This window comes from Capsicum annuum, chromosome 11 (genome assembly GCF_002878395.1).
Source record: "Capsicum annuum cultivar UCD-10X-F1 chromosome 11, UCD10Xv1.1, whole genome shotgun sequence".
NCBI lineage: Eukaryota > Viridiplantae > Streptophyta > Magnoliopsida > Solanales > Solanaceae > Capsicum > Capsicum annuum.
The window spans coordinates 88,059,477-88,086,109 of NC_061121.1; the positions used below are offsets into that span (position 1 = coordinate 88,059,477).

Sequence of the window (26,633 nt, forward strand, 5' to 3'; positions counted from 1 at the left end):
GAGTGGGGAGTGGGTTATACAATCTATGAAGGAAAAGTCGCTACTTGGCACTCCTACAATCTGCACATTGGTCACAAATCTAGGCAACATCATGTCACATTTTGGGGCAATAAAATTGTTCCTCTCGGATTCCAAGGGTCTTGTCAATTCCAAAGTTACCTATCATACAAATAATTCCCTCCATGAATTTGAGGGCACACACAACCTTTTTCCTTTGAACAAAAACCCATTAAACTTAGAATAGACAGTGTTGTAAAAGGCGCTCACCACGTCGCCAATGGTGAATGGTGAGGCGAGGCATAGTCACCTCTTGCCGTCATGGCGCTGCGACATCCAAAAGGCGACGCCATTACGAGAAAGACGAAATGGCGAGGTGAGGCGGCAAGGCGACAATGCGGTCGCCTTCTTAATTTTTTTTAAAAAATTAGGGTTTTAGGTTTAAAAGATAATTTTAGGGCTTATTTTCCTATTTGGCTCTACTAACTTACTCGATTAGGGACTACGACTGCTACTATCTACCATCTCACAAGTCCCACTTCGACTCCAGCGACTGCAGCTACTCCGGTAAGTATTGATTTCTATTACATGTTTTTTTCTTCTTTCTTCTTCTTCTTAATCCGGCGACTCCAGCTACTCGAGGGGCGATTTTTTTTTTTCCTTTTTCTCTTCTATTTTTCTTCCTCTATAAGTGGTCGTTTGGTAGAGTGTATTGGAAAATATAATGCATGCATTAGTTACTGTGTACTACTAGTACCTTGTTTGGTACGTCTTTTTGCCTATGTAGCATTAGTTATACACTCTATTGTGTATTGAAGTGTATATTAGTAATACACTCCATTTCCTATGTGTTAGTAATACAAGGACTTTTAACACATGCATTAACTTATTAAATGACCTTAGTACCCCTCAATTTCCCTCTCAAAATATTTAACAATTTTTTTTCCCGCCATTTTAATTTTCAACGGTGAATCACCTCAAAACATTTCAAAATTTCTTTTCCCACCATTTTAATTTACTACAATGAATAGTTGATTTAAATAACTGCAACATATTTTTGCTTTGTTTTGAGGGTCTTTAAAAAGATTAAAAAAAAATTCTTAAGACTATTCCTTAATTTTACATCTTGTATTTTATTTTTGTTTCGACTATGTTAACCGTCGGCGTAACATTTCATGCGCAAAGATGAAGGTCTTGCAACTAATCCTAAATGTCTATAATACTAGTTCAACAATACTAATTATGTTTGAGATGGCAAAAGAAATTTATTGCAAAAAAAGTCTACAAAGTCAAAGAAGGTTATTTTTGTAAATAAACACTTCTTTTATAGAAATTATGTAAGATATATTATTTCATATACATCAAACTAAACAATGTATTAGAAATAATACATGCATAACTAATACAAGCATAAGTAATACAAGCATTACTAATGCAAACATTACTAATACACTATAGTCTACGTTGTTCTTATACACTTTACCAAACGACCCCTAATAGTAATACAGTGTTACACTGTCCTTGTAACAACTAACAGTAAGCATATGTATTATGTAAAAAAAAAAATTATTGATCATTTATATATTATTTTAATTTTTTTGTATTAATTGTTGCCGCACTTTCAAAAGGCAATCGCCTTGCCGCTCGCCTCACCGCATGGCGAGGTGGGGCCTTGTCTCCTCTCGTCGCCTTTCGCGGTCCAAAACACTGGAATAGGGTATAGATGACCTATCCCTAATCCACCATTCCTTTTCCCATTCTCACAATCTTTGAAGATTTGAGCCAATTTGGGGTCCTCGGGATACAAAGTCTTCAAACATTCAAACCCAATAATTTAGAAGATAAGATGTTGATCAAAACATGTTTTCTAGACGAGGCATCAACCACACCATTCTTTTTCCCTTTTTTGTATTGGATTACATTGGGAAAAGTTTCTAAGAATTCAATCCACTTGACATGCCATCCATTCAATTTATCTTGTGCCCGGAGGTGTTTCAAGGATTCATGGTCGGTTCGAATCACAAATGCCTTGGGCCACAAATAGTGTTGCCAATTTTCCAAAGCTCGAATTAAGGCATATAACTCAAGATCTTACGTGGATTAGTTCAAGGTTGTTCCTTTGAGCTTTTCACTAAAGTAAGCAATTGGCTTTTGGTCTTACATTAAGACGACTCCAATGCGTACCTTTACTAGCATCAAATTCAACTTCAATTATTTTATCAAAATTAGGTAATTGCAGCAATGGGGTAGGGCTAAGCATTGTTTTCAAAATTTCAAACGCCTTTGTTTGCTGATCACCCCATTTTAAAGTCTTATCTTTTTGGATTACCTCAGTCGCGGGTTGGCTATAGTGCTAAACCATTTGACAAACCTTCTATAGAAACTAGTTAGACCGTGATAACTTCTCACATCACCAATGAATTGTGGAGTTGACCAATTTTTTATAGCGTCTATCTTGGATGCATCCACTTCAACACCCCGGAAATTTGCAACAAATCCCAAAAAGTCAAACTCATCAAACACAAAAAGAGCATTTTTCAAGATTGGCAAATAGTTGCTCCTTTCTAAGCATATAAAAAACACACCTTAAATGCTTAACATGGTTATCTATGGATTTTCTATAAACCAAACTATCATCAAAATACACCACAACAAATTTCCCTATGAACTGTTTCATTACATGGTTCGTTGGTACTAGGGGCATTGGTGAGTCCAAAAGACATCACCATCCTTTCACATAGACCAAGCTTAGTCTTGAATGTGGTTTCCCATTCATCACTTGATTCATCGGGGTTTGATGGTACCCACTCCTAAGATCAACTTTTGAAAACACACAAGAGCCAGTTAATTTATCCAACATGTCATCTAATCTAGGGATAAGGTGGCGAGACTTTACCGTTATCTTGTTGATTGCCCGACTATCAACACTCATGCCCCAAGTCCCATCTTTCTTTGGCATCAACAATTCTGGGACCTCATAAGGACTCATGCTTTCCTTGATGTATCTTTTGTTAAGAAGTTCCTCAACTTTCCTTTAGAGCTTTTTGGTGTTCGTTGAATTACTTCGATAAGCCGATTTGTTTGTCAATTAAGAGCCCCACACGAAGTCTATTTGATGTTCAATTCTTTGAAGTGGAGGCAAACCGTTTTGGAAGCTCCTTTGGGAACACATCTTTATAATCCTGCAAAACAATGTAGATAGAATGGGGCATACGAGAATTAAAGGGGTTAGCATGAAAAGCAGAGCATGAGCTCTTTATCATCACATTCTTGGAAAAGTTCCTTGTTTCTAGCCAACATCACCATTTGACCCTTTTCTTTTAATTTCCTCCTATCTTCTCCTTCATTAAGCTCCTTTCCATGGGGTTCATCCTCCCTTTCCTGCTTACCCTTCTTCTTCAATCCTCTCATCTTTTGATGTACCTCTATCACTTGTGATAGTGAGAGAGGGTGAAGGGTAAACTTCTGATCATTCAACTCAAGAGAGTATCGGTTGGTTCTTCCATCATGCTGGGTAAACTTTTGACCATTCTACTCAAGAAAATATCGGTTGGTTCTTCCATCATGCTTGGTAAAACGATCGTATTGCCATGGTCTCCCAAGCAAAATATGACAAGCTTGCATAGGAATCACATCGCATAGTACCTCATTATGATAGTTTCCAATCTTGAACCGGATCACAACTTGTTGACTAACCTTCAATTCTCCTTCACGCTTAGTTAACCATTGAAGCTTGTACGGTGTAGCATGCTTGGTTGTGGGTAACTTCAAGAAATCAACCATGGTGGCACTAGTTACATTAGCTTAACTCCCACTATCAATGAGCACATGTTCCCTTTGTTACGATATTTCGAATGGATTTTCCCTTTGACTCGGGTCATCCAATGCCTTAGTAATCATTACTCGTCTTACCACAATGTTTGCAACCTCGAACTCTCCATCTTGAGGCCAAACATCCTCATTCTCTTCCTTTATATGCTCATCTTCCTCAAACCTCTCCCTATCTTGGGGCTCTCATTCAGTATCCTCTTCTTGTCCCACCTCTTTTCCAAGGTAATATATAAGTAAGGACTTTGTTCTTTCGATTAGGACATTCACTCGTCACACATCCTTGACATTTAAAATATTGAAAACCTTTAGAATTAGAGGTTGGATACTTGTTACCTTCATTCCTTGGTTGGTACTTTGGAACACTTTCTCAACGGGCTTCCTGTCAACGGATTTGTTGAATTCTTTGTTCTTGTTCCAATCTGATGACCGATTAGGCTACCTCTTTGTTCTTTCCCCAAGAGTTGGTCGTTGAGTATCCCTTGGGTTTGAAAGATGTCTTTTCCTTGTGGTCTCTCTCAACTTCCAAAGCCGCTTGAAAGATTTCTTCCATAGTAGCAAACTTATCATTACAAAGGAGATCTTCTTGTTCAACCCGACCTTGAAACAGATGATGGCGTATTCCACATTCTCATGATACTCAAGCTTCAAGATCACTTGTTGAAATTCATCATAGTAAGCCATAACATTCTTCCTTCCTTGCCTTAAGTTGTATAACTTGGCAAGCAACTCATGTCTATATCTTTCCAGCACATACCTTTGTCTCATAAGGCCCTTCAATACATCCTATGGTGGTGGTTGTCCCTCATTAATGACTTGCTAATACCTTTAGGCATATTCCCACCATGTAATAGCAAATCCTTCAAATTGGGTTATGGCATAACAACTCTTCTTGACATCGGTAAGATCATTAACTTGAAAGATTCTCTCACACGTAGATTCCCATGTGAGATAAGCCTCGGTACCACTTTCTCCTCTGAAAGTTGGAAGGTTAGTCTTGATAGAGTTGATTCCTACATCCTGACCTCCATTGCCACCTTTGTTATTATTATAGTTCCATTGATCCTCACTTTGGGACGATTTCCCAAGTTTCCTGTTTTATGTGGTACGAGACCAAACCTTCCAACTCGACCTCTATGCTCTGCTTGACCCGTTGGTCTATTCCTCATGTACTCCGCAAACAGCCGCTTCATCGTATTCTTCAAACTCATCTTGAGGTTCCTCTTCTCCTACCCCCTTGACTTGGATGGGTTTGTATTGGTTACGTGGTATTTGGAGTAGTGGATTTTGGTTTAATGGGGCTTGGGGACGCCTTGTTCTGGTGTGTTTGGTTTTGTGGAGCTTCTTGGGTAACTTGATTGAAGTGGAGTTGCAGTGGACGAATGTGATTTCGGTTATTTGGATAAGTAGTGGCTTGGGTAATGAGATCTGTGTTTGTCATAGTAGCGGATGTGTTTTGAGCGTGTCCGCTAGATGAGGCATGAGAGTTTTGGGGAGTGATTGGGTGGAGTTTAGACGACCTTCTAAGTTAACTATCTTCCCATCCATGTTGGCCACACTTTCTTGGAGCGTGGTCATATGACCTTCCGTGGATTCCGTTCTTCAATTCAGGGATTCAACCGCCGCTAAGATTGCATTCGAAGCATTGACATACATAGTGGGTGGAGTCTCACTTATTGGGGCAATAGTACCTATTAAAGAGACAACTAAGCAAAAACAACAAACAAGTTAGCGTTAGAAATCAATCTCACAATCTCTACACACCTTCGTATTGCCTCCCACTTGGGTCAGCAAATGTTGAAAGCTTGCTTATACTCTGATGGTAAATGAGGTATCGATTGCTACTCTTGGTCAGAATAGATTCTTGTTTGAAAGGACTCAAAGAAATGCTTACGGACTTGAGCCAAAAAATTACGATGAAGTATAAACTAGAAAAGCACAGAAGAAAATAGGACGAAAAAAAGGACTATAAGACTAAATCAACCAACTAAGTAGATCAATTACTAGTTGTTAGTTAGTCTAGGAATCAAGAAATGATATTAGGAATGAAGAAATGGAATTAGGATGTTGGAACCTCAGCAAAATTGGATTTGGACTGGTTGAAATGCGTTCTCTGAGATGTGGGCGCAGGTGGGGCACATGCCCTCGCAGGTGGCTTCACAGGTCAAGATCCCGTGTTGCTGGAAACTCACGTGCGTGGTGACCTGCGTGGGCAGGTGCCTGAGCAGATGCCCCTTGGTACAGCTGAAGCTTTGGAGTTTTTGCATTCTGTGGGCTCTCTTACACTCTTTCCTTGAATGTTCCCTTCTTTTTGGATATTCCTTGGACTAGCACCTTTTCTTGTTTCTTTTGGTCCCTTTTTGGATTTAATAACAATTTTTTGAAGAATCTTCCTCTTGAAAATATGAACTTCTTCACGAACACCAAGAACTCAAAATTTCCAAACTAACTCTTTTTTGCTCGGAATGGCGCACAACTTCAGATCTAGGTTCCCTTTGATGTGGGGAACACTTTCCAACAATCTATATCCTCTAAATCCTCACCAAAATAACTAGATCTAGAAACCCACTTCACCTTTTCTTCAACCTCAACAACACATCAATGGATTTTCTTCAAATATACTTGAAACACTCCAAAAAACTCACGATCCAACCTGAATAATACTAGATGGAACAAATCTAGTATTAAAACTACAAAAAGGACTCAAAAGCACAAAAATAATTTTGGGGTTTTTGGAGAAATGAAATTTCCAAAATTCTTTGGTTTGATTTTCTTCAATATCACAACCCAAGATTTAGAAGCGTAAGAACGAAATCTAAACCGAGCTCTGATACCAAATGAAAATGGACAAACTACGAGAACGAGAAGTTAACTACAAAAACAAAGAGACAATCACTAGATGAATAAAATTAGACACAAGAAGATGAAAGAATTCAGAACCATAGGATGTTTCAAACCCTAAAACCTTTAATTACAATCACCAACCACATCTAATTCGTACAATGTCCAAGAGGGAATTGGAATGGCTTCGAAACCACTCGTTTCTAAACCAACGTTCAACAAAAACTTACCAAAAACTCTCTCAAGAGATTTGTTCATCAATATTCAAGCAAAACTCAGGAAATAAACGCAAGGTCATACTATTTATACCCCATGGCCTTTTATTAAAATCTTGGGCCCAAATGTGACAGATTTTTCCATCAAAACAAGTGCAGCTGCCTAGGCTCATCTGCCGCCCATGCAGATGGCCACCTACCCACGCAGGTCAGGGGCGTAGATGCCACTGGTTTGGCCACCTGCGCATGCTCCCTTCTCATCTGCGTCCGCAAGTGAGCTCGAATGTGGTCTCAGTGTGCCATTTAGCTCCTCTTCACTTTCCGTTGATCCCTCCAAAGCCGTGATCCTTTTTTAGATGTAATCACCGACACATAACACCCTTTTGATGATAGTAGGATGTCGTCAAGTACCTCTCGCTTCATTAACATTCCTTGGAGCGCTTGGATCTCTCGTGCTTGACTTCTAGTGAAAGGTCTTGTCTTGGAGGCAACTTGGATTGCACCAGCTTGCTACATTTCATTTTCTATCAATGGCTATATTATGCATATCTTTTTAAATGAGTATTTTCCAGCCATTTATCCACTCAATATGTTTCCTTTCTTCCAACTCCAATTTTCAGACCTTTCTTCGAACTCCAATTTTCAGACTTTTATGAGCATTACATTTATCCCAACAATTTCTTGTTTGTGCCTCCATATAGCTACTCCATAAGGTGTCTTCACCAACTTAGTAGACCAGGGAGATTCCAATCCACATTTAACAGTTACCTTCTACAATTCCCCTTTCCACGTTGAAACTTCAATGCCATTTATGTTGCAAACTCTTTGTTGTGCAATTTCAGATTTCTAACTCACACCTCCAACCTTTTTATGACGAATCACTGTCGGCCATTTTACTAAATGGTATTTCCTGTTGACACTCCCTCCTTCCCATGAGAAGTCAGATCTGATTTTTCCTGGCTGCTTCACAATATTTTTAGAGATTGGAAGCAAAGACATGAGATATGTTCGTACACCATCCAACACACTAGTGACGAAGCTACAAATTTTGCAAAGGGTGTTTAGGATTTAATATATTTGTACAAATATATTAAATCCTTCTTCCTCGTAAGGAATTAATATACTTGTTAAGTAGTATTTTCTGACCTACATATGTGATATAATTTCTCTGTATACATAGTATAGTTTTTTGACGAAGGGTGTAGTATAGTTTTTTGACGAAGGGTGTTCAACTGACCATCCTTCGATCTATGTGGATCTGCCACTGCAACATACGATTCACCAAAGTCTACCATCCACTAGGTAAATACTGCATTTTCAAGGTGCCAATTCCGTTATGCATGCTCACATAATTCTTGCAGCATTAATTTTTTCTTGCCCCAAATTATAGACTCATATCTGCTGTAGGAATTTTCTTCACCTTGTTGACATACTTGATGCTTGTTTTGTATCATTGTTTTGTCATTCGTCCCATCTTCTCATTTGTAGGCTAGTCAAGACCACTTAATAACACATGTCCTGCCCATGCTTGTCCGAGCTTATGATGATACTGATCCACGTTTGCAAGAGGAAGTCCTGAAAAAGACTGTAGCACTTGCTAAGCAACTTGATCTTCAGGTAATTGATGCCCTTTTGATATTTCTAATTGTCCTATCAGTTGGTTGGCTGAATTGAGGTTAATCTTTATTTATATCAAGTTCACTGGTTCTACCCAGAAAAGGAAAAGGAAAAAGATGTATAATCTGTTCCTCCTGATGAATGTTTCTTAATGAAGTTTCACTGCTGATTAAGATCTTCAGGCACCTCTAATTTGATTAAGAACGGGAGTTTCCAGAATGAAGTGAAATTAGGGAATAAGGATGCTGGGTGGTCAGAGACATGTTTGTGATGTAGGGGTGAAGTTTTTTTGATGGCAATGTACTTGCATAGAATACCTGCCGTCTTCTATATTTTGTGCATTATATAACAAGAATAAATAAAGTGGGTTGAGAACTATGAGGTCTCAGGTTGCAAATTCTAATAGAGTAGAGACAAAAAACACTATGTGATTCCTTTCCATTTGTCCTAGCCTTGGTGGACATAGTTACTTGGTACCTGTTGCTGGTAGGAGGTGACCGGTATCCCTGGGAATTAGTCGAGGTGCATGGACGCTGGACTAGTGACCATGATTATAAAAACAAAGATGTCGTTTAAGGTTGAGGAAGAAATAAAGAGAGGTTGGATCTTGGGCCATGAATTGGAGCCGGCTAGTAACTTACATGTTCTTTATATTGATAATGGGTAATATGTGATATGCAGATACAATTCATTCAGATTGAACCAGATTTTTCTTCGCAAATTCTCTTTAGGTTTATACTATTTGTTAAATGATTTTGTTGATAGAATAAAAAGGTACGAGGACAACTCCTAAAGCTAAAATGGGAAAGGTTACATTAAAATCTCAGAACATTTTCTAGAGGATTTCGTGATAGAGGCACTACATTGGAGATGGTATGTGCCATTTTTTCTCCCTTTTTAAGGTCGTAGGTAAGACTTCAATTGTGTTATCAGCTTTGGAATATAAGTTGTATTTCAGAAGTATATTTGCTTGTAGAAGATATACAATGTATTGTTGCTATCATTGGGTCCTTGTAACATCACATGTCTAGTCTTTTGTTTTTTGGGGTCTTGTATCTGTGTTTCTCTTAGCACAATCTTTGTGCTAGGCTATGTTATTTTATGCTGCTACCTATGTATTGAAAACCTAGGTTCTTCAACAACTAATCAAGTAGTAAATAAAAACTCAGAAATTTTTTATTATGAGATATTATTAGAACATTCATCATTGTTGTGTTCTGGGGAAAACAAAAATTAAAAAGTGGGTTTTTTGTAACTAAACTTTTCGAAAAATCCACAATGTTAATTTTCCCAATTCAATATTTTCATTGTATATTCGAGATCAACCCTATGGCGTATGATTTGGAAAAATGTCGGTTGTTTGGATAGTTTTGGTTATTAACAAAGTTGGAGTTTATGACAATTTTGTTATATGTTATGTGTTCTCTACAAGATTTGTGGGATAGATGGACTAATGGAATAAGTAATCTAAGGGCCCGTTTGGTGATGAATTTTTTTTTACTTCTCTGGAAATTTCTTTCACTTTATGCCAAATACATCTCCAAGTTGATGTTTGGCCTTGAGAATTCCCAATACAACTTGGAGTTGTATTTGGAAAAGTGTAAAACTGGAAAAAGTTGTTTTCACTTTTTCTCACCGTCCTTCTCTTACAAAAATTCAAACACAACTCTAATTATATTCATGGACATGCGCAACTCCAACTCCAACTCCAATTGCAACTCCACTCCAACTTCAACTTCAAAAATTTTAGTTTTCACAGCCAAACGCCCACTAAGTTTTAATTTGGACGAGTTGTGAGTGGTGAATTGTGTTCATCATGGACGAGCCATAAAGTTTTTAGGTTTTAATTTTTTAGTAGGTGGAAGGTTAAAAGAGTTTAAATGGGTGTGTGGATTTAGTTGAAAAAACAATGTGTCATGTAGAATCCAGTATAATCTAATGGCACATTAAACATGTTTTGTTGATAATCCTTCATAATTACTGATGGGTATAAGTTGTGGTACTCCGGAAGCGAGAGACTTAGGAATGGGGTAGGTATCTTAGTAGATGGAGAGCTTAGGAGGCAAGTGGTGGAGGTTAAGAGGGTCAGCGATAGGATGATGACTATTAAGTTGGTCATTGGAGGGTGTATTCTGAACATTTGTAGTGCCTATGTGCCGCAGGTGGGCTTGGACGAGTAGAAGAGATTTTGGGAGGTTTTGGATGAGGTGGTGAGAGGCATGCCTAACTTTGAGAAGATTTTCATAGGAGGAGATTTCAATGGGCACATCAGATTATTACCGAGTTATGATGATATTCATAGAGGCTTTGGTTTCGGGGATAGGAATGAAGGGGGAGTTGCTCTTTTGGATTCTGCGAGGACCTTTGGGTTGGTGGTAGTGAATTCGAGCTTTTCTGAATGAGGATCACCTAATTACCTTTCGAAGCGTGGTAACCAAGACTCAAATTGACTTTTTGCTACTTAGAAAGAGGGATAAAGCGTTGTGTAAGGACTATAAGGTCATTCCTGGTGAGAATCTTCGACCCAACATAGGTAGGCTTCTGGTGATGGACTTGATTATCTAGAAGGGCAAGAAGAGTAGGGTCGACCCAAAATTAAGTGTGGTGGCTTGACTCCGGTTATTGCTATGGAGATGGAGAGAAGTTGGCAGTGATGAGGGTGTGGGAGTGTTGGGGGACGTGGATAGTATATGGGATAGGGCTCCTAGTTGCATCAAACAGACAACTTGAGAGATGTTGGGTGTCTTGAGGGGCCAGTCTGGCTAGCACTAGGGGGACTGGTGGTGGAACGGAGAAGTTCAAAAAAAGGTGGAGACTAAGAAGGTGGCTTATGCTAAGTTGGTTGAGAGTAAGGATGAAGAGAAGAAGCGGGCAAACATGGAGGAGTAGGATAAAAGCTAAGTGAGCTGTTACGGCAACTAAGACAACTTTTGAAAACTTGTATGCGGGATTAGAGGAGAGAGATGGGAAAAAAGGTTGTATAGGCTTGCCAAGGTTAGGGAGTGGAAGGCCCGTGACTTTGGCCAAGTGAAGTGCATCAAAAGAGAGGATGACAGTGTATTGGTGGAGGACGTTCACATTAAGAGAAAGTAGCAGTCGTATTTTCATAAGACTCTTGATGATGATGATGATGAGGACAAAGACATTGTGTTAGGAGAGTTGGAGCACTCAGAAGGGTGTTGTGATTTCTGTTATTGTATACGTATAAAGCTTGAGGAGGTCAAAAAGGCTATTCATAGGATACGTAGGTGTAGGGCGAAGGGCCTGACAAGATCCCAATGGATTTTTGGAAGTATACTGGCGAGGCAGGGTTGAAGGTGGCTGACCGAATTATCTAATGGCATTTCAGGACTACGAAGATGCCCGAGGCCTGGAGATGGAGTACGATAATTCCTTTATACAAGAACAAGGGTGATATACAGAGTTGCAACAACTATAGGGGTATTAAGTTGTTGATTCACACTATAAAGATTTAGGAGAGGGTGGTCGAGCGAAGGTTGAGGAGGATCGTGTGTATTTCTAAGAATTAATTTGGATTTATGCCTGGTCGCTTGACGACAAATGCAATTCAACTTGTGCGGAGACTAGTGGAGCAGTATAGGGAGAGGAAGACATACTTACATATGGTGTTCATTGACCTAGAGAATGCGTACAACAAAGTCCCTAGGGAGGTTCTTTCGAGATGCTTGGAGACTAGAGGGGTCCCTATGAGCGATTAAGGACATGTATGATAGACCGAAGACTCGGGTGAGGACGATGAGAGGAGATTAAGAGCATTTGGGTTGCACAAGGGATCAATTCTTAGCCCATTTTTATTCGCCGGATGTTTTGACACGGCGTATTCAAGGAGAGGTGCCTTGGTGTATGCTATTTATGGATAATATAGTTTTGATTGATGAGACTCGGGTGGTGGGTGATGGGTGGGTGTTAATGATAAATTGGAGGTTTGGAGACAAACCCTGGAGTCTAAAGGGTTCAGGTTGAGTAGGACCAAGAAGGAGTACTTGGAATGCAAGTTCAGTGACGACACATGGGGGATGAGGTAGCAGTGAAGATGGATTCCTATGTTATTTGTAAGAGGGATAATTTCAAGTATCTTGAGTCTATGATTTAGGTGAATGGAGAGATTGACTAGGATGTCACTCACTGTATTGGGGAAAGATGGATGAAATGAAGGCTTGCCTCGGTAGTTTTGTGTATAAGAAGGTGCCTCCCAAGCTTAAAGACAAATTCTATAAAGTGGCAGTTCGTCCGGCCATGCTGTATGGAGCGGAATATTGACTAGTCAATAACTTTCATATTCAACAGTTGGAGGTGACGGAATTGAGGATGTTGCGTTGGGTGTGTGGACTTACTAGGGGAGATAGAGTTAGGAATGAGATTATTCAGAGAAGGTGGGGGTGGCTTCGGTGGAAGACAAGATGCGAGGAAGTGAGGTGAGATGGTTTGGGCATGTGACGAGGAGGGGCATTGATGCCCCAGTTTGTAGGCGTGATAGGTTAGCTTTGGATAGTTTCAGGCGGGGTAGAGGTAGTGCGAAGAAATACTGGAGGGAGGTGATTAGACATGACATGGAGTAATTACAGCTTACTGAGGACATGACCCTAGATAGCAAAGTATGGAGGACGCGAATTAGGTTAGAGGTCTAGTGCGTGTGGGTGAGTCGTAGCCAGTAGATGGGAGTGCTTTGGTGTAGCTTTGCTAGTAGTCGTAGGGCTTTGCACATAAGTTGGGAGTTTCTAGTTAAGAGGGTTTAAGTGGGGTGTATGCTTTCGGTTTGATGGTGTATAGTACTACTTTGTGGGTGTTATTTCTATTATTTCATCTTGTTTCATGTTTATTACGACTTTGTTTGCTGTTTTGTCGTCCCGAGTTGGGGGTCTATCAGAAACAACCTCTCTATTTCGCAGGTAATGGTATGGACTGCGTACATTTTACCTTCCCCAGATTTCACTATGTGGGAATACACTGGGTATGTTGTTGTAGAATGAAAGTTTGGCTTGAGATAAAAAGGACACAATCGATTTGATATTTTATAAAATAACATAATTTAAAATATGTAAATAATTACAATTCGACAAAGATCAATTGAAAAAATATTGACATTTTTACTCTGATATTGTCCCCTATCAATTGATTTTCCATCCTTCGCGAACTTTAGATTCGGGTCAATTGGAGTTTCAGCTGGTCTACAACCAATCATTCCCGTTTCTTTTGACATATCAAGAACATACTTCTTGTGACACTATAATTCTTTATTTCGATCATGCAACCTTCATGCTGAAAAAAATACTTCAATCTCCTTTAGGTTTTTTATTTTAACCACATCATCTCCTGTGAGGATAATATCAACATACTGAAATTCAAGAGAGGGGATTGAAAATTTTCTGTGAGTCGACTATTGGCTTCTCATAGTCGACTCTCTTGCAAATCAGTACACTTCACAAAACAGATCAGGCTTGAAATAATCAAGCAGATAAATAATCGAACTTAAAGTAAAGACACAGAGATTTATCCTGGTTCGAAACACCAATGTAGTGCCTACTTCCAGTCCCTTTGGGTTTCAACGTTTCCTTAGATCGTTCAATATCGGGCTCGAGTACAATGATGGAAAACAAGTTCCGAAGACTTATTTTATTCTTCAGATCTTGTGACACAGCTTCAGTTTGTGTTACAAAGTTGACTCGATCCTTCTCTTTATACAACAATTGTAAACTAAGAGTTACAAAGCTTTTTGAGACTAAGATTGAGACACTTTAAGATTCTTCTTGAAGTTGCGTAACCCTTGTCTATCTTTAGTCTTCTTCTTTTATAGTCTTTAGCTGCTACTCTTCGTAAGGAAACCCAAGAGATTTCTTCTCAATCAAGGATTTGAATTGATTCCTTGATTGAGGAATATTGCCGTATGATATGTCCATATCAGATATGTCTATATACGGCTTTTACTTATGTCCATATCAGATATGTCTGTGATCTTTTCTTCCTCTTATTCTTATAGTGATTGATGTTTTTCCAAGTTTGTTTGTGATCTTTTCTTCCTTTTACTTCATTGTGAGTGGTCTGATCTGCTATGATTTTGGGACTGAGATTTTGCTTCCGTTTGTTCTCGTTTTGATTGATTCACTTGGATGCCATAGATCATGATTTGATGTCCTCTATTCTTGGAGTCGGCTTCCTTACTTGCTCCTTCATCTTTCCACCATTAGCGGTCTTCCAATATCCTGCAAAGATTCACTCATTAGTTTGTCATTATTAAAATGTAAACATAAGAGGCTAACAATCTCTCCTGTTTTGATAATGACAAACGAGTGTAAACATCACTTCCTTGTCATCAAAGTTCACCGCTTCTTGAGAAAGTAGGTTAGAGTATTATGCATGGTATGACTGAAGGTGTCGTATGATTTTTCAACGTTTTTGAAGGAGGAATAGGAGTTCTGGACGGAAACAGCTAGATCATCATTAGAGGAGTGGACTTGGGTTTTAAGGGAATCCATTAGGGTGAACATACCAGTAAACAATTTTAGACCCTCCTACTTGATCCTATCAAGAGCCAACTTAACCGCGCCAATGTCTGTGTTGGTGCTTTTCCCGAGGTCCAGAAGTTTCGAAGTCACTCCTGCAGTAGCGCAACACTTTCCTCGATGGCCTTGAACCGATCCTTAATCTCTTCCAATTCCTTCGAAATAGGAAGCATAGGGTTAGAGACAGATTTGCTTGGATTGGGAAGTTCTGACCTTGCCCGAGCAGAATCTTTCTTGCACCATTCCTCTCCAACCAAGACATATCCCATACTTGCAAATGTTTTGGAATCATTAGTGGCAACAACCTCCACTGGGGTGGGGTGTAAGCAGATAGATCAATAGAGTAATAGTGAAGAATCTGAGTAATGAGCAGGCTATACGATAAAATGCTAGAGGCATGAGCATCGGTTGCATTTTCTAATGCATGTACTCACGGATCCACGTTGCCCAATTGATTTTGTTTTTCTTAACCAAACAGTATAGCTCAAAAACGTCACGATCGATGATTTGGAACATCTACTATCAATGACCCACATTCTCTTCTTATACTCTTGCGGACCTTTTCCTGCAAAACAAGAAAATTAATTTTGTTTAGGTACCCAAGTGGTCTTGGGTCCTTGCAGGTTAGATATGCTTTTTTTGGGCGACACTTTTAGGCATTTGTTCCCTCTCTGTCCATAGATAAAACAGACAGGTTCTCGAGAGGAGAAAAAGGTCTTGACTGATTTAAATGATTCTGATGATGAACATGAATTGTTTTTAAAAAAGTTTGATCTCATAAAACTGTGACTTGGTGATTTCTTAATACTATTTAATTTTATTTTTACATCATCAAGCTTTTCATGAAGTAAGTCAGTTTCAATTTCACATGCTTTGATTTCTATTTGATTACTTTTTTGTTCCTCTTCGAGTTTTCGTTTAAATCGAGCTTCGCAACTTTTCTTCTGTTGAGCGAGTTTGTTATATTCATCTATAGTTTTTTGAAGCTTGTCAGTTATCATATCAAGATTAGATTCAAGAATATTACAATTATGAGAATTCGGTAGTCTTACCTCGCCAGATTCACCTATTGTCATGAAGCACATATTGGCGACTTATAATTCTTCTTCGGTTTCATCTTCATCACTCCAGGCTCCAAAGTTTTGATTTTCCTGGATGTTCTTCTTCTTAATTCTGGACACTTTTGTTTGAAATGGCCAGGCCTTCCGCAGTGATAACAACGATCATCGGTTCTAGTAGAGTCATTATTTTTGGCTCCTTTGTATGTTTGTTGTCTCTGTCTCACGATCTGCCTTACTCAACGTTTAGTAAGTGCGATTCCTTTGCTATTGGCATCTTCCAAAATGTCCTCTTCTTCAGTTGGAGCAGCGTTGAAGGCTACTGGTTTCTTCTTTTCTTCCTTGTGGTACCTGTTGATATAAGCTCGTTCATATGCAATGTGGTTACCTCGTAGTTCGTCATATGTCATGTTGGTGAAGATCTCCGTTTTCCAGAATGGCAACCTTGGTTTCCCAAATTTTCGGGAGGCTTCGAACCAGCTTCTGGACTTGCAGGCTATGTGGATAGATTATTTCAGTTTGCATACGATCTTGCTAATCTGGCAAACGTTATTTCAATGTTCTCATTCTCTTTCATTTTGAATAACTCGTATTCATTGACCAGGGCAGCAATTTGACTTTTTGACTTTGGTGGTTCCTTTATAGGTTACCTCCAATTTGTCCCACATTTCTTTTGCAGTCTCGCAAGTTGATACCTTGTCGTATTCATCTCCACAAGCTGCACAAAGAAGTAAACTTATAGCACGTGCATTAGTTTGGATTACTTTTTGTTGTTCTTTGGTGCCCTCGAAACTTTCAAGGTCTTCTATGTCAGTACTGTTAGATTTTATCTTTGTCCTTTTGCTTCTCTTTGAGTCCTAGAATCGGCTTTGGTCCCTTCTTGATGACAACCCAGGCTTGGAAGTCATTTGATTGGACAAAGATTCTGAATTTATTCTTCCAGTAAGAGTAGTGTTGTCCATTAAAAGTATGATGGTCTTGTGGAGGAGTGACCATCTTGAAGAAAAGCATCGGGAATCTGATAATTTGCCATTTGGTCTTTGCTCACATGCGGTTAAGCAAAACTGTTGGTGAGATCTGCTCTGATACCAATTGAAATTCAAGAGGGGGTGAATTGAAAATTTTCTGTGAATCGACTATGGCTTCTTATAGTCGACTCTCCTACAGATCAGTACATTTCACAATGTGGTGCCTACTTCCAGTCCCCTTAGGTTTCAACATTTCTTTAGATCGTTCAATATCGGGCTTGAGTATAATGATGAAAAACAAGTTTCGAAGACTTATTTTGTTCTTCAGATCTTGTGACTAGGCCTGGCAATGGACCGGAACGGTTTTACCGGAACCGGTACCGGACAAATATACCGGTGTATTTTACCGGAACCGGTACAACCGGAATCGGTACCACCGAAAAATATGGTCCTTCCACCTTGGTTCGATTGTCACCGGTGTGGTACCGGGTCTGACCGGTACGGAAATTGAAGTTTCGGCGTGTTTTTATTTATTTTTTAATTTTTTAAAAACAGCTCTTTAAGGTTTTGAGGATTTTCCTTTAATGTAACGTTATTTTAATAATTTAAAATGGTTTTAACTTTAACTTTAATAATTTAACTCATAACATTAACTTTAACTAATAAAATTAAAAGAATATAATTATTTTAATAATTTAAATTATTTTATTAATATAATTAAGTTAAATATATATTAATTTAATATTCTTTTAAAGTTAATGCTATGAGTTAATTTAAATTATATTTATATAAGTTTAAGTTAAAAACTTATACATTAACTTAAATAATTATAATTTTAAGTTATAATAGATTATAATATATAATTTTAAAAATAATTATAAGTTTAACTCATAGCAATAACTTTTAATAACATGAACTTAGAAAAATTTATAAAAAAAATTCCTAACTCTGTAAAGTTAAAGTATTAAATTGTTTTCATTACTTTAAAATTATAAATGTAATCTATAATTGCATCAAACAAAACAAATTTTAAAATAAAATTAAGGCGAATTGCTTTTATATTTATTCAAATTTAGTACGTTGTACATTTATTACAAATATTAAAAGAGAATCTAATCTACGCAGCCACCTTTTAAGGAAGGGTTCTGTTTGAATTAGATCTACTCTAGAATCTTATTAATATCTAAAACATCCATAATATTCTAGACGTAAGTTATCTATTTCTATATTTTTCGAAATTGGTCTTTTTCCTTGTTCTTCCATTGGTTCCGTTCCATCATCACTAATCTCCTCAAATATTTCATCTATTTCGTCCTCAATTTGTAATTTTGGGAGCCCAAAATTTCTTCGTTCGGCATTGATCCAATCTCTAAATAATACCGAAATCTCCAAACTATCTTTCGCCAACGAATATCGATGATCTTCAATCATAAATCTTCCTGCGCTAAAAGCTTGCTCCGAAGCAACTAAAGTAGCTCGACTTGCTAGCAAATCTCGAACCACCCTTGAAAGTTTTGGAAATTGTCTGATATGGGTCTTTCACCATACAAAAAGTTGTGGTTGTCCATTTGCATCTCTAATACATACCCGATCTTGAGAAATATACGAATCAAAATCATTACTGCTACAAAATGGAAGACCAAGTTCTTCACCCATCTTGTCATCTAAATCATCATATCTATGTCTAGAAGTAGAAAGTTCGACCGACGCAATATTTTGTTCCATAACTTGATACATGTTATATAAACTTCTGGCTTTAGGTACTATGCTAGCACAACAAGTTTCAACTAATATGGCTTTTCATGAGGTTCAATTTCTAAACTGGCGTAAATTTTTTGAACCATTATCATTAAATCATGTTCTTTGTAAAATGGGTTAAATAAAGTAGCTGTCAAATAAATTTGTGGAATAGGAAAAAAATATTTATTAAATTTTGCAACCATAGCTTCAATTGCCTTTTTGTAAGGACAATTTTTTTTATATTTAGCAAGTACTTTAGAAATAGTAGTAATATTTACTAAAACAGAAGAATTAGTTGGAGTATATTGTGCAGATACTGTGTTCGTAGCTTGATAAAAAGTTTTAAAAAATTTACAAAGTTCTTCTACTTTAATCCAATCATCAGAACCTAACCTTAAATCATTATTTGAATTAATCGAATTATAAACTAATTGTATAGGTTCACGATATACTAAAACAACTTCAAGCATTTGATACAAAGAATTCCATCTAGTAGGAACTTCTTTTGGAACTTTTTTATATGGAAGATCTCATTTCGTACATTGATATTTTAAATCATCTATTATAGCCTTTTTTTTATTTTTAAAAATAAAATTACAAGCAATTCGAACCTTATAACAACCATCTCCAAACAACATAACACCATCATGTACTATCAAATTTAAAATATGTGCAGTACATCTAACATGAAAATAATCATCATCAATAGGACATAGTGAGCACTTAAAAATCAATGGCTTTCAAATTATTAGAAGCATTATCTAACGTACATGTCATAGTTTTATCAATAAGTCTAAAATATTTTAAGCAATCTGTTATTGTAGTAGATATAAATTGATTGGTTTTAGTCTCGTCAACATATTTATAAGCTATAATTCTTTTTTGCATGTTCCAATGGTGATCAATTCAATGAACCGTGATAGTAAAATAATCATTACCGAGAACACTACGGCCCATATCAGAAATTAATGGATACTTTACCATCAAATTTACTGAATAAGCAACGAAGAAAATGACAATGTTCAGCTTGATATTTTAAAATATCATTTTTAATTGTATTTCGTGAAAACTTTTGAAAGAAGGATTATATGCTCGTTGAATATAATAAATAAAATCGTGGTGCGAAGGAAAACTAAAAGACAAACCCATAACAACAACCATTTTCGCTAGTTCTTCTCTATCTACATCTTCATTATATGTCAATGAAGAACTTGAGCCAGATGGGTTAAACCTATCTAAACGCGTTTGAACCATATTACCTCCTACAGATTCTTCCGTCGATGGTGTACCACCTTTTTTGCCTTAACCTCATTTTCTAGACGAATATATTCTTTATTTCCTCAAATGCGTTGTAAGCAACCTTGTCCCACTATTTTTTCCCCTGGTCAAATGTTTCATAACTCTGTGACATTTATTGCAAGTAGCAGTATTATTTACCTTATCGTGACTCATAAATTGCCAAACTAAAGACCTTTTAGGACGTTCAGTACCTTTGGCCATACTAAATTCTAGTAAAGGGGCAAGTACATCATCGTCTTTTGGTAATTCCGTAACCGAACTAGTAGGGGTAGGCGTTTCATCTAACTTCTATATCATCTTCTTCCGGTATGCCTTCCTCAAAATTATCATAACGCCTACTTAGTGTCTCATGGTCTCATTCCATACCCGCACCAACATCGAAACCATTAGGTTGTGATAAAGAAGTTTCACTAAATCTAGGCGATAATGAACTATTAGTAGCACTATTTTTTTATTTCTATGAAAAACCTTTCCAAAGATTGGTCTTTTACCACTACTCTTATTGGCATCTATAATTAAATTTAAATATAATTAAAATGTTAAAACAAACAATATAAATATTATAAATCAAAAAATTAATGTAAGTAAACAAATATAGATACTAAAAATAAAAATATAGATATTAAAGTTGGAATGAATATATCGAACGTCTGCGTAAAAGCAGACATATACCAAATGTCGGAATTGAAAAATGATAATTGAAGCTTGTAATATCTTCAAAAAAAATCTCTAACTCCAAATAATACAATAACTATAAGTATTTAGAGTATGACAATATTAAGATTTAGGAGAGAGTATGAGAAATTGAGAAATTTCAGAGAAAAAAATAGATACAAAAGGATATTTATAGTAGAAATTTAAAGGGGTAGTGGGGTAATTGGGAGGGGAGGCACAAAATAGCCGTTGGCCCCTCTAACGGCTATAATCCAATGGCCAACACGGCTAAATTCTAAAAATAAAATTAAAAATTAAACTGCACCGGTCAGCGACATATCGGAACCGGCCAACCGGCATTGGAACTGGAATTACCGGAAAAAACCATGCTCCGCATCGGTACCAGATTCCGCGTCGTTGGGTACCGGTATACCGGTACCAACCAGTATCGTTGCGTTACCAGACTGAAACGTCACTGGAACTGGATTAACTCCGGTCAGTTGCCAGGCCTACTTATGACACAACTGCAGTTTGTGTTACAAAGTTCACTCGATCCTACTCTTTATGCAACAATTGTAAACGAAGAGTTACAAAGACTTATTCCAATATCCTGCAAAGATTTACTCATTAGTTTGTCATTATTTAAATGTAAATATAGGAGGTTAACATATACACTATAAGAACTGCTATTTTTCGTTCCAGTGAATGCAGAGTGAACATTGTGTGATCTGCTTGTCCTTGCACATATCCTTACCTTTTCACAAATTGAGTAAACCTTTCAAACCAAGCCTTTAGAGACTGTTTTAGATTGTAAAGAGATCTTCTAAGTCTGCATATCTTTGACTTGTACTTCTCTTCAAAACCTGGTGGGGGATCCATATAGACTTCTTCCTCTAGTTGCCCATTCAAGAAAGCATTCTTCATATCCAACTGTTGAAGAACCCAGTCAAGGTTTACCGCGATTGTCAACAGAACTCTAATTGAGTATAACGTAGCTACTGGAGCAAACGTCTTAAGATAGTCAATGTCATATGTCTGCGTGAACCCCTTAGCTACTAGGCGAGCCTTATACCTCTCCAAGGATCTGTCTGACTAGAATTTGGTGGTGAATACCTATTTGCAGCCTACTGGTTTCTTTCCCTCGGGCAAATATACCAACTCCCATGTCGTATTTTTTTTCAAGAGCTCGCAATTCCTCCAAAATAGCCTCCTTCCACTCGAGTACTCATAGAGCATCCTGCACAGTTTTTTGGATCTCCACACTAGAAAGTTGTGAAGTAAAGGTTGAATAACTAGGAGACAACTTTTTATAGGAAACAAATATAGAAATAGGATATTTAGAAACATTTCTAACACCTTTGCGTTTTGCAATAGGTAGGTCTAGATCCGACAACGAATTAGAAATAGAATTAGTTGGAAGATTACCTGAATTCCTGGAAGGTCTTACGGAGTTGACTTTGGATAGTGTTGAGGATCGTCGGTCTTTTTCTTGAGTTCGGTTCCTTTTCGAATACACATGTATTTGTTTTGTTTGTTCTCTGTTCCCATTTTTATTTTTGTTAGTTGAAGGCTCTACAGGTTCAATATCAAAGTTTTTGTCATTTAAGTCACTTAAGTCCCTATCATCTCTCGAATCACCGTCCTTTTCATCTCTTGCATCACATTCATATTTTCTCCAAGATCCCTGACAACAGTATTTATTGTAATATCTAGCCCATCATTTGTCTAATGTCTAGCTTCCTCAATATCCCAAAAAAACGAATCTTCACCTACGTGGTACTCCCTCTGAAGATAAACAGTAAAAGAGAGTTGGGATTCAATGAAAGTTAGATCCATTGTGACAATTATCCTATTCGAATAAGGATCATAACACTTATATCCCTTTTGATGTGGAGCATATCCTACAAAACACACACTTCTTAGCCCTTGGTTCAAGTTTACTGCAATTATGAACATGAACAAAAGTTGTACACCTAAAAACTTTCAGTGATAGATTTGTAGTTAACTTAGAACTAGGAAAAAACTCTCTGAAAACGTTAAAAGGTGTTTTAAGTTTGAGAAGATGAGATGACATCCTATTAATAAGATAAAGAACAGTCAAGAGAGTCTTTCCCCAAAGGTACTGTGGAACTTTACTGGTAAACATTAAGGCCCTAGTTACCTCTAAAAGGTGTCTATTCTTTCTTTTTGTGATGCCATTTTGTTGAGGTGTATTCGGACGAGATTCATTAAAAAATTCATGACCATTGTCACTTTGAAAAATCTTAATTTTCTCATTAAACTGTGTTTCCACCATTACATAAAAAGTCTCTCACACATTTTTAACCTCAGCTTTATCCTTCAATAAAAAAAAACCCAACTTAGTTTAGTATGATCGTTTATAAAAGTAAGAAACCACCATTTTTCAAACATTGTTGAAATTCTAGATGGTCCCCAAACATCACTATGAATCATCATAAAAGGTTTAGAAGCTTGATACTTTTGAGAGGGAAAAAAAGATCGGTGATGCTTAGCCAATTCACAAAATTCACACTAGAACAAGGACAAATTTTTATTTTTAAATAACTGAGGTAACAAATGTCTTAAATAATAAAAACTTAGATATCCAAGCCTATAGTGCCAAAGCATGACTTTATTCAAAACAGAAGTAGAGTTCAAACAAGTAGGATTTAGTTGTAGAGAGTTGTCCCCGTTGTCAAGAAAATAAAGATCTCCATATTCTCTAGCATTACCAATCGTCTTTCCTGAGACCTTTTCCTGAAATTCATACAAATCAGAGTAAAAAATAGCACGACAATTAAGAGAACGGGTTAATTTACTGACAGAAGTCAGATTATAAGACAATTTTGGAACATGAAGAATATCATAAAGTGTGAGGAATGGTGAAAGTTAAATCTTTTCCAGTGATTGCGGAGAAGGAATCATCAACTATCTTGATTTTATTATTCCCTGCATAAGGAGTATAAGTAGAGAAACACGGGAACTTCCAGTCATGCTCCTGAATCTATGATCCAAAAATCTTTTTGGTTGGAGATGGCTATAAGAAAAGCAGATGATACAATACCTTTTTCCTATTTTGCTTGGACTCTTTAAAAATATCCATGGGTGTTTGTCGGATCCTTCAAAAATAGTGTATTTTTGAAGTATCCGACATGGGTGCGGCAACATATTTGGAGAGTCAGAGCAACTTAGTCTTTTTTAGCAAAAGAACAAGAAGGATTAGAAGGATTTGGTGCATTTGCACGGAACTGGGGAGATTGAAGGAATTTGTGTAGAATCACTAGTTGTTCCCTTGTAAATGGAGATGAATTTGCTCCTGCTCAAAATGAGTTGTTTGGAGGGCTTGACCATATTGATATTAGAAGCTACGATTATCAACTCCCTTCTGCTTTCAGTTTGGTGGTTCCCCTTGAATCCTCCAACATGTTTCACGGGTGTGCCAGTGTCTTTTGCAATGATCACACCATGACCTTTTTTCCTGTTATCTTTATTTTTCACTGTCACAAGAGCTGAATAGTCTATAGCAGGATTTAGTTCAACATTTAAATTAGGTTTTAACATAACTTTGCTCCTAGTTTCTTCTCTCCTAACTTCAGAAAAGGTTTCACGAAGTGAGGGCATAGGATTTTTCCTAGGATTCGTGACCTAACCTTATTAAACTCCTAATTTAATCCTGTTAAAAAAAAGGGAAACACTTTCATTTTCTTCCCTTTTTTGCTTTCACACTATCCATAGAACACTCCCATTCATCATTATTCATTATTATAACACTAGTCTAACTCCTGCCACAGAGACACCATTTCGTTATAATAAGCAGTGACTTCTTTGTCACCCTGCTTAGCCTGCCATTGATTAATTTTCAACTCAAATATTTGAGAAGCATTTCTACATCAGAATATGTCTCCCTAACGGCTTCCCTTCCACATCCTTAGCAATAGGTAAAAAATGATAAGGTTTATCTATGACTGGTTCCATGGAATTTATCAACCAGGCAATCAAGAGTGAATCCTCTGATCTCCAGGTGTTCCTTTGGGTCTCCGACTTTTGACTTTTTCGTCTCTCCGGTCAGATGTCTCAACTTTCCGTGGCCATCAATTGCAAGCTTTATGGACTGTGCCCATTTATGGTAGTTCTTCCCGTTTAATCGATGAGAAGTTAACTAGAAGGACATGTGAGAAGCATTGCCTCCTTGAGTCATCATATTTTCTGTCGGAACTTCTAGAGAAGAACTTTTGTTTTCTTTTGATGTTCCAGATAGATGATCTCCTTGGAAAATTGTTTTTTCCATGAGATACTAGGGGAAAACGTCCCGCTCTGATACCATGAAAGTTCAGATACTGCAAAAATATATTTTTTATACATAGAAATGTACAGTATTTATAAGAAAAAAGTAAGATCATGATAAACTAATCGATCCCTGATTCTTGGGACTTCCCCTAATCTATTTCCTAGAATAACAACTAATATATTTTCCTAAAATACATGCTATCCCATAGTTACAGGAGCTGATTACACTCAAATTTGTTAGCTGATTTGTGGAGCAGATTTCAATCAAATCTGCTAGGAGCAGATTCTGCCTCAGTTTGCCAGCTCATTCGACAAACACAACAGTTATAATCTTAATTTAAAGCCTTTACACAATTAACTTAATAATGATCTTTTAAGATTATTAATAGCACCTTTCACCCTTTTGTAGTTGCGATTGCCCCTTTCAATATTCTGTCTCAATCTTGAAAGCCTTTACAACTCAAGGAACAAATACCTAATTCAATTATCTATGAATGTAAAAGGTCGCAATTTAAGCTCATAGAATCAAACTAAACAACTAAGACCTGTAAGAATAAATCTTGATAGGAACATCTCTGTCAAAAAAAGAAATAAACTTGATAGGAACATGTTCTTCTTGACGTTGCCAGCTGACTCTCTCACCAGATCACACGAAGACACTCGAATATTCTCCTTATGTGCTCTCTTCTGTGTTATACGGTGTCTTCAACAACATCACGTAATACTATATATATTAGTAGGAACTTTCGCTTGTTCTCCAAATCCCAACAAGAGTTAGTTCAAGAATTCAAGAACCTCATCCAAGTCTAACTTGGTTAGGCGTCGTCCTCACTTATTTTTTCTCCTTTCTCCAAAGCTGTTTCCATGTGTGCAAATATGATAATATTTCTATCTTGATTTCATGTTCCTTGATTTTTGTGATTTGCCGTAATTGTAATTTCTCAAGGAATCCTTCTTGCACTTGGAATCTGCTTGTGCGTGTTAATTACTTGGTTTCTTCACTTCTTGCAGTGCACTTCTGTAATCAAGCTCTTGCAGTAGACATGTTAAGTAACTGGTTTTTTAATAATTATTAGTCATAAACATTACTGCTCCTTATTTGAGACATGCTTAGTATCTGGTTCTTACATGATATTTGTTTATTATCAAAACTCCATGATCATGGCTCAACAAATATAGCATGGCTTATAGTGCAAAAATACTTATTTATTTATTTGAAATATGTTACCTTCTTGAAAAATAAGAAATATAGGTACAACCATTCTTTTTTAACTTTATAAGGTGTTTAAGATTTTGGTTATACTACCTACTTTGAGTTTTAAGCCATCACTTAGATTACAGTTGTAATGGTGTAGCCTTTTTGTGCCTCTAACCATATACTATTGTAGAAGGTAATACTCCCTCCATCCCATTTTATTTAGCACCTTTTGATTTGACATGGTATTTAAGAAAAAAAAAGGAGACCTGAAAATCCTTAGATATTTGTGTGGTTGTAAATCAAGGAGAGGTGCCTTGGTGTATGCTTTTTGCAGATGATGTAGTTTTGATTGATGAGACGCGGGGGTGTGTGAATGATAAATTAGAGGTGTGGAGACAAACTCTTGAGTC

The 26,633-nt window shown here is 37.2% G+C and overlaps 1 protein-coding gene across 1 annotated transcript in view; it reads left to right on the top strand.

The window, feature by feature from the left end:
• LOC107847273 (SCY1-like protein 2 A) overlaps positions 1-26,633 on the top strand; it is a 91,222-nt gene that overhangs the window by 55,161 nt on the left and 9,428 nt on the right. Inside the window, exon 10 of the mRNA XM_016691466.2 lies at positions 8,370-8,498. Coding sequence (XP_016546952.1) covers positions 8,370-8,498 — 129 coding nt within the window. The remainder of the gene's footprint in view (positions 1-8,369; positions 8,499-26,633) is intronic.